Genomic DNA, 9450 nt, shown 5'->3' with positions numbered 1-9450 from the left:
GTCGCTTTAACATGCAAAGCCGCTCGCCAATCGGCGTGCGCCGCCGCGGCTCACGCGCCGTGTTGCTAGGGGGCTGGGGCTCCCGCGGCTGCGCCAATCGGTTGCACGCGGCGCCGGCCAATCAGCGGCGGCGGACCACTTGTTGATACATTTTTCTGCGCGTGTCCAGTGAGGGAGGGGGTTGGCGCAACCTAACGTGCCTGCTCGCGAGGGCCCTGCGGGCTTTCCCATTGGAGAGAACGCGGCCGGCGCTCGGGCTGTCAATCAAAGTGCGTCACAATGCATCTGGGCTTGTCATCAGGCTAGGTTGAGGTGAAGTGTAACAGAACTTGTCTCTCTCCCTCAAGTCACGTACAGTTTTATTTTGCACCCTTCATCTCCAATGCTAATGCTCCGATAGGCAGCAATTTTTTTTAAAGCATCGCAAGATAATTATTTTTATAGCAATGGCATTTTTTAACATTCAAACCTTGCTGGAAGCAGCTGAGTACATCGAGAGGCGAGAGAGAGGTATAGGCGATTGGAAATGCACTTGCAGAATTTTCTCCCCATTTCTCCCCTACCACACCAGTTGCAGACAGCTGTATTCCACCTATTTACAGTAAGATCTACAGTGCACTCTCATCGTATTTTGTTCCTTTTGCTTGCAGAAGCAGAACATGGTTACGCGTCGACGTTGCCTTGCGATGTCGAATTCAACAGGAAGAAAGCCAAAACGAAGAAAACCCCAAATAACAGGTACAAACGACCAAGAGAGGAATTGCAGAGGAGGGGGGTCAGATATATGTGTGCTTTGAGCTCTTTAATCTTCGCCAGTCGCCATTTTTCCCCCATTTGGGCTTGGCCGTGTTTTGATCGGATTCGGATATAAACACTGCCACGCGTACAATATTCACTCGCATATTTTCAGTGTCATTTTACAGGACAGTTGCCTTCCTCTGGCAAATCCCCATCCTATACCTCCACTTTATTTCCTTATCCTCTTCTCAGTGTATTTAATTCCGAACGACCTCTTTTAAGCTTTTTTTTCAAAAAAAGCACAATCTTGGCAATTAGAATTACTGACGTTTTTCTCTTCTCTGCAAATGATATTAAAATACAAATATTAATATTTGGAAAGCACGCATTTTTTGTCACGAAGGGGGACAATAATGCAACTGCTATTAAACAATCCGAGCGAGTGCACTGATTATCTCGGGTTTATGGACGTGATGTTGATTTAACAGAGTCAATTAAGATAAAAATGAAATGCAGGATACGGGGGAAGGTCTGCCGGGTTGATGTTGCGTCCCGTGCCTTTAGAAGAAAAGTGCTATTTTTTTTCTCCCAGGATTGTTTATTCGCGGCTCCTATTTTTTTTGTCTGTCGCTCAGCCGGGCGCAGCGCATGCGCCCCAGCGCCGGTCGGCCGGCCGGACTCCGCTCGCTCCACGTTGGTTCAGTTAACCCGTGCGGCCCCGGCCCCGTTCCCTAGCAACCGGCAGCCCTTCGGCCCGTCAAACACAGCCTACCGCATTCATCTACCTGGCTTCCTTTTCAATCTTGCCGCCTATGAAAGGACAATAAACCCATGAACACCACCTCAACCTATCTCTCTTCCCCCCCCCCCCAGTTATTTATTTATTTATTTACTTACTTATTTTTATTGAGATTCAGCCACGCCACCCAACAACTCCCTGATTTAACGCGAACCTCATCACGGGACAGTTTATAACAGGGGGTTCTCGTCCTGGGGACCGTGCACCAGTCGGTTAATGGTAGGGGTCCATGGCATAAAACAGTTCGGGAACCCCCTGGATTACAGTGACTAATTAACCTCCCAACCTGTATGTCTTTGGGAGGAAACCGGGGCACCCGGAGGAAACCCTCGTGGTCAGGGGGAGGAGAACATACAAACTTCTTGCAGACAGCGGCGGGAATTGAACCCTGGCTTCTGATACTGTAAAGCATTTTGTTAACCACTATGCTGCCGTGCCGCCCTATTACAGTAACAGGCCCTTCGGCCCACAGTGTTGTGCTGATCCAGTCAAATTAGTAATGAAATGGGCAATCTCTTCTGCCTACAGAATGTCCATATTCTTAACATAAGACCATAAGACATAGGAACGGAATTAGGCCCTTTGGCCCATGTTTTGCTGATCTTTTAACCTACTCTAAGATCAATCTAATGCTTCCCTTCTGCATATAGGTTCTATTCAAGTATTAGTGTGATGATCTTTCACTCAGAATGTCCCAACACAGAACATAGAGCACAGTACAGGCCCTTTAATCCATGATGATGTGCTGACCTTTTAACCTACTCTAAGATCAATCCAATGCTTCCCTCCTACAAAGCCCTCCATTTTTTTTATCATCTATGTCTTAAAAGTCCCTCGTGAATCTGCCACTACCACCACCCCTGGCAGGGCACTTCACGCACCCACCGCTCTGCGTGGGAAAGAAAAACCTGCCTCAGAATAGAGGGATGTCCATTTAGAACAGAGATGAGGAGGAGTTTATTTAGCCAGAGGGTGGTGGATCTATGGTATTCTTTGCCACACGTGGCTGTGGTGGCCGGGTGATGGAGTATATTTAAAGCCGAGGTTAATAGGTTCTTGATTAGTCAGGGTATCAAAGATTATGGGGAGAAGGCAGGAGAATGTGGGGTTGGGAGGGATAATAAATCAGCCATGAAGGAATGGTGGAACACACTAGATGGGCTGAATGGCTTAATTGTGCTTCTATGTTTTACGAGGTGTCCTGGAAGTAATACAGACAGGAGAAACCAGAGCAAAGTTGTCTATAGTTTTTATTTTCATTCTAATGGTGTTTTTTCGTGTAAAAAATGTATTATTTGACAATTCATGTGTTTCTGGTGAAAGCAGTTTATCTGATGCTCTGTGCCTGTGAGGTCTGCTGCTAATAAGTTTTTCATTGCACCTGTGCACACACGGACTTGACAATAAACTCCACTTTGACTTGAATATGAGATTCTGCAGATGCTGGAAATCCGGAGTAACACACACAACATGCTGGAAAGCCAGAGTAACACACACAGAACATGCTGGAAATCCGGAGTGACTCACACACAACGTGCTGGAAATCCGGAGTGACACACACAACATGCTGGAAATCCAGAGTAACACACAGAACATGCTGGAAATCCGGAGTCACACACAACATGCTGGAAATCCAGAGTAACACACAGAACATGCTGGAAATCCGGAGTCACACACAGAACATGCCGGAAATCCAGAGTGACTCACACACAACATGCTGGAAATCCGGAGTAACACACACACAACATGCTGGAAATCCAGAATATCATACACAACGTGCTGGAAATCCAGAGTAACACACACACAATGTGCTGGAAATCCGGAGTAGCACACAGAACATGTTGGAGATCAGTAGTAACACACACACAACATGCTAGAAATCCGGAGTATCACACAGAACATGCTGGAAATCCAGAGTAACACACACACAACATGCTGGAAATCCGGAGTAACACACACACACAACATGCTGGAAATCCAGAGTGACTCACACACAACATGCTGGAGATCCGTAGTAACAAACACACAACATGCTGGAAATCCGGAATATCACACACAACGTGCTGGAAATCCGGAATATCACACAGAACATGCGGGAAATCCGGAATATCACACAGAACATGCGGGAAATCTGGAGTAATACACACACAACGTGCTGGAGGGACTCAGCAGGTCGGGCAGGAGAGGAATTAAGAGACGATGTTTCGAGCTGAGACCCTTCTTCGAGACTTTAAAGGAAGGGGGCAGTAGCCAGAATAAGGAAGTGGTGGGAGGGGAAGGAGTTCGAGCTGACAGGTGAGGGGGAGCTGGGGTGGGTGGGTTTGGCACTTCAGACTTGGTCTTGATGACAGGCGCAATCTCCTACCTCGCACTATCCCCCAGCCCAGTGCGTAGAGACCTCTGGTTACATCCTGACCTCACTCTGCTGGGCTGTACAAGGGTAGTCAGAACTGCCCAGTACGTCATCTGCACCAGCCTGCCCACCTTCAAGGAAAGAAGGCCAGCAATGTCAGGAACAATCCCACACACCCTGCTCATGGACCGTCTGTCCCACTCCTATCCTGAGGGATCCCACCCACCCTGCTCATGGGCTGTCTGTCCCACTCCCATCAGGGACAATCCCACCCACCCTGCTCATGGACCGTCTGTCCCACTCCCATCAGGGACAATCCCACCCACCCTGCTCATGGACCGTCTGTCCCACTCCCATCAGGGACAATCCCACCCACCCTGCTCATGGATTGTCTGTCCCACTCCCATCAGGGACAATCCCACACACCCTGCTCATGGACCGTCTGTCCCACTCCCATCAGGAACAATCCCACACACCCTGCTCATGGACCGTCTGTCCCACTCCCATCAGGAACAATCCCACCCACCCTGCTCATGGACCGCCTGTCCCACTCCCATCAGGGACAATCCCACACACCCTGCTCATGGACCGTCTGTCCCACTCCCATCAGGAACAATCCTACACACCCTGCTCATGGACCGTCTGTCCCACTCCCATCAGGAACAATCCTACACACCCTGCTCATGGACCGTCTGTCCCACTCCTATCCTGAGGGATCCCACCCACCCTGCTCATGGACTGTCTGTCCCACTCCCATCAGGGACAATCCCACCCACCCTGCTCATGGACCGTCTGTCCCACTCCCATCAGGGACAATCCCACCCACCCTGCTCATGGACCGTCTGTCCCACTCCCATCAGGGACAATCCCACCCACCCTGCTCATGGATTGTCTGTCCCACTCCCATCAGGGACAATCCCACACACCCTGCTCATGGACCGTCTGTCCCACTCCCATCAGGAACAATCCCACACACCCTGCTCATGGACCGCCTGTCCCACTCCCATCAGGAACAATCCCACACACTCTGCTCATGGACCGTCTGTCCCACTCCCATCAGGAACAATCCTACACACCCTGCTCATGGACCGCCTGTCCCACTCCCATCAGGGACAATCCCACACACTCTGCTCATGGACCGTCTGTCCCACTCCCATCAGGAACAATCCCACACACTCTGCTCATGGACCGTCTGTCCCACTCCCATTAGGGAGGATCCCACCCACCCTGCTCATGGACCGTCTGTCCCACTCCCATCAGGGACAATCCCACCCACCCTGCTCATGGACCGTCTGTCCCACTCCCATCAGGGACAATCCCACCCACCCTGCTCATGGACCGTCTGTCCCACTCCCATCAGGAACAATCCCACCCACCCTGCTCATGGACCGTCTGTCCCACTCCCATCAGGGACAATCCCACCCACCCTGCTCATGGACTGTCTGTCCCACTCCCTTCAGGGATAGTCCCACACACCCTGCTCATGGACTGTCTGTCCCACTCTCCTGTGCCAAGTGTCACTTTGTTGACAAACAATCTGTGTATGTAAGCTATCCTGTGTATTTAGAAACGTAGAAAACCTACAGCACAATACAGGCCCTTCAGCCCACAATGCTGTGCCGAACATGTTCTTACCTTAGAAATGACCTCGGGTTACCCATAGCCCTCTATTTTTCTAAGCTCCATGTACCTATCCAGGAGTGTCCTAAAAGACCCTATCGTTTCCACCTCCACCACCGTCACCAGCAGCCCATTCCACGCACTCACCACTCTCTGCGTTTTAAAAAAAAATACAGCTTACCCCTGACTTCTCCTCTGTACCTGCTTCCAAGCATCTTAAAACTGTGCCCTCTTGTGCTAGCCATTTCAGCCCTGGGAAAAAGCCTCTGACTATCCACACAGTCAATGTCTCTCGTCATTATATTTATGCCTCTCATCATTTTATATTTATTGTGTTTTTTAAGCTATTATTGTGTTGTTTATCTTGTGGTTTTTATCAGATCCGGGGTAGCAATCTTGAATGGTGATACTTTTAACCGTTACATTACCTTGCCGTCCTGGTGACGAGCCCAGACCAGAGTCAACATCTCCCGAGAGACGGGAAGCCGCAGACGCTGGGATGTGGAGTAGCGGCAAACTACTAGAGGAACTCTGCGGGTCGGGGGGCGTCTGTGGAGGCTGAGGGATGGTGATGACCCAGTGTGAGGACTGAAGGGGGCAGGGGTGAGGCAGAGGTCAGTGATTACCCTGATCTGGGGTGGCACGATAGCTTTACAGCCCAAGCGGGCAGTTTGTACGTTCTCCCCGTGACCGCAGGGGTTTCCTCCGGGTGCTCCGGTTCCCTCCCACAGTCCAAACACGTGTGGGTTAGTAGGATGATTGGTCACTTGGGTGCGGTTAGGTAGTGTGGGCTCGTTGTCCTGGAAGGGCATGTTTTTGAGCTACATCTCCAAACTTTAAAAAACGCCTGTTTTCAGTTATTTTTAATAACACAGGTGGAACTGAGATTGGGGCTATAGGCGAAACCTGTATAGAATTAAAGATTCCAGGACGAGGGAGATGTCTTTTTTAAAGAAAGAGGCTTCGCTTCCTCCACTATCAACTCTGCACTCAAACGCATCTCCCCCATTTCACGCACATCTGCTCTCACTCCATCCTCCTGCCACCCCACTAGGAATAGGGTTCCCCTGGTCCTCACCTACCACCCCACCAGCCTCCGGGTCCAACATATTATTCTCCGTAACTTCCGCCACCTCCAACGGGATCCCACCACTAAGCACATCTTTCCCTCCCCCCCTCTCTCTGCATTCCGCAGGGATCGCTCCCTACACAACTCCCTTGTCCATTCGTCCCCCCCATCCCTCCCCACTGATCTCCCTCCTGGCACTTATCCTTGTAAGCGGAACAAGTGCTACACATGCCCTTACACTTCCTCCCTTACCACCATTCAGGGCCCCAAACAGTCCTTCCAGGTGAGGCAACACTTCACCTGTGAGTCGACTGGGGTGATATACTGCGTCCGGTGCTCCTGATGTGGCCTTTTATATATTGGCGAGACCCGACGCAGACTGGGAGACCGCTTTGCTGAACATCTACGCTCTGTCCGCCAGAGAAAGCAGGATCTCCCAGTGGCCACACATTTTAATTCCACATCCCATTCCCATTCTGACATGTCTATCCACGGCCTCCTCTACTGTAAAGGTGAAGCCACACTCAGGTTGGAGGAACAACACCTTATATTCCGTCTGGGTAGCCTCCAACCTGATGGCATGAACATCAACTTCTCTAACTTCCGCTAATGCCCCACCTCCCCCTCGTACCCCATCTGTTACTTATTTTTATACACACATTCTTTCTCTCACTCTCCTTTTTCTCCCTCTGTCCCTCTGAATATACCCCTTGCCCATCCTCTGGGTCCCTCCCCCCTTGTCTTTATTCCCGGACCTCCTGTCCCATGATCCTCTCGTATCTCCTTTTGCCAATCACCTGTCCAGCTCTTGGCTCCATCCCTCCCCCTCCTGTCTTCTCCTATCATTTTGGATCTCCCCCTCCCCCTCCCACTTTCAAATCTCTTACTCACTCTTCCTTCAGTTAGTCCTGACGAAGGGTCTCGGCCTGAAACGTCGACTGCACCTCTTCCTACAGATGCTGCCTGGCCTGCTGCGTTCACCAGCAACTTTGATGTGTGTTGATAGAATTAAAGATGTGTGTTGTTTGAATTTCCAGCATCTGCAGAATTCCTGTTGTTTAGAATTAAAGAGGAGGGTTCAAAGTAAATTTACTATTTAAGTACGTATATGTCAGCATACTCTGGCTTCTTCCTATCCTGTACCGATGAAGCGTCTTGGCATGAAGATGTTTAATCCCCTCCATAGATGCTGCCTGACCTGCTGAGTTCCTCCAGCAGTCTGTGTGTGTTGCTCAGGTTTTCGGCCTCTGCACATTCTTTTGTGTTTATGTTGTGAAAATATTCATTTTCTTGCAGGCATTTACAGGAAAAAATAAATACATCAGAACTTCGCAAAAATCTGTACATGAACAGACAAAGACTAGACCATAAGACATGGGAGCAGAATTAGGCCATTTGGCCCATCGCGCCTGCTCTGCCATTCCATCATGGCTGGTTTATTATCCCTCTCAATCCTGTTCCCCTACCTTCTCTCCATAATCTTTCACACCCTGACTATTCATGAACCTATCAACCTCCATTTTAAATATACCCCCAATGACCTGGCCTCCACAGCCGTCTGTGGCGATGAATTCCACAGATTTGCCACTCTCTGGCTAAAGAAATTCCTATTCATCTCCATTCTCAACAGACGCCCTCCTATTTCTAAGGCTGTGCCTTCTGATGCTACGTGACCATCAGGCACCTGAACCAACGTAGATAACTTCACTCTTCACGATCCCAACTGATTCTTCGACCTACACACTCACTTTCTTTACGTTCTAAGTGTTATTTTTTATTTACACGGTTTGTCTTCTTTCGCAGGTTAGTTGCGAGTGAGTGTGTATGTCTAGGAATCAGTTTGGGATCGTGGAGAGTGGAGTTACCCGCGTCGGTTCAAGAGCCTGATGGTTGTAGGGTAATACCTGTTCCTGAACCTGAAGTAGATTATACCCAGGGTGGGGACGTCCAAAGTGAGAGGACCTGAGGCATGGGTTTAAGGTGAAGGGGGAGGAAATTTAAAACAGAATTTATGGAGAGGGTGGTGGGTAAATAACACAAACTGCAGGTCATTTAACCAGGTTGTGTTGGCTCTGGTCTGGGACTTGCCAGTATGCTTGGTAGAGACTCGGTCATTGTATTCATTCCAACACGAATGGAGAGAGTCAAAGGATCACCACAAAGAGCGAAAATGTTGGTTTCTTGCTTGCCATTATATAAGTCGTTGGTGAGGCAGCACTTGGAGTTTTGATCACCCTGTTAGAGGAATGATATTACTAAATCCTGTGAGCCTGGGGAACTGTACAGGAAGTGGTAGAGGGAAATGTAATTATGGAATCAGAATCAGGTTTAATAACACCGGTATATGTCATGAAATTTGTTGTTTTGTGGCAGCAGTACATTGTAATATGTAATAATAAAAACTATGAGTTACAGAGAGAAGTAGATATAAAAATATTAAGTAAGTACAGGTTGACCTTCACTGATCCAGCACCACTGGGACCTGAGGAGTGCCGGATTAGTGAAAATGCCGAATTACAGAAGGATCACATTGAGCATAATCAGTGCCGGATTATCGAAGGAACCAGATTACAGGTAGTCAGATTAGTGAAGGTCGACCTGTACTGTGAAAAGTAGTGATGGTACTTGGACAGGTGCATGAACTTGGATGGGAGAAAATTTACATCCTTAAAAAATGAGATTTATTTCTAACTTGCCTTTATTTTAAATGTATATTCTTGTTACTTCATGGATTAATAAAAAAGCACATATATCACTATATCACAAAGTTGTTTTTGGCTATTTCAACATAATTGGTTTCTTTTGTAATCCTGTGTAATTTATTTATGTATTTAAATACATTATTTTGAGAAGCGGTCCATGACATAAAGC

At 48.7% G+C, this 9450-nt stretch overlaps 1 protein-coding gene across 1 annotated transcript in view; it reads left to right on the top strand.

The window, feature by feature from the left end:
- The first annotated feature begins 278 nt into the window (after positions 1-278).
- The window catches only part of LOC140197531 (max dimerization protein 4-like), a 32969-nt gene continuing 23797 nt past the window's right edge, over positions 279-9450 (top strand). Inside the window, exons 1-2 of the mRNA XM_072257587.1 lie at positions 279-510; positions 651-738. Of these exons, the coding sequence (XP_072113688.1) occupies positions 447-510; positions 651-738 (152 nt within the window). The 5' untranslated portion in view covers positions 279-446. The remainder of the gene's footprint in view (positions 511-650; positions 739-9450) is intronic.

Source organism: Mobula birostris, chromosome 5, assembly GCF_030028105.1.
Source record: "Mobula birostris isolate sMobBir1 chromosome 5, sMobBir1.hap1, whole genome shotgun sequence".
Taxonomy (NCBI): Eukaryota; Metazoa; Chordata; class Chondrichthyes; order Myliobatiformes; family Myliobatidae; genus Mobula; species Mobula birostris.
This window is presented reverse-complemented; position numbering and strand designations above follow the sequence as displayed.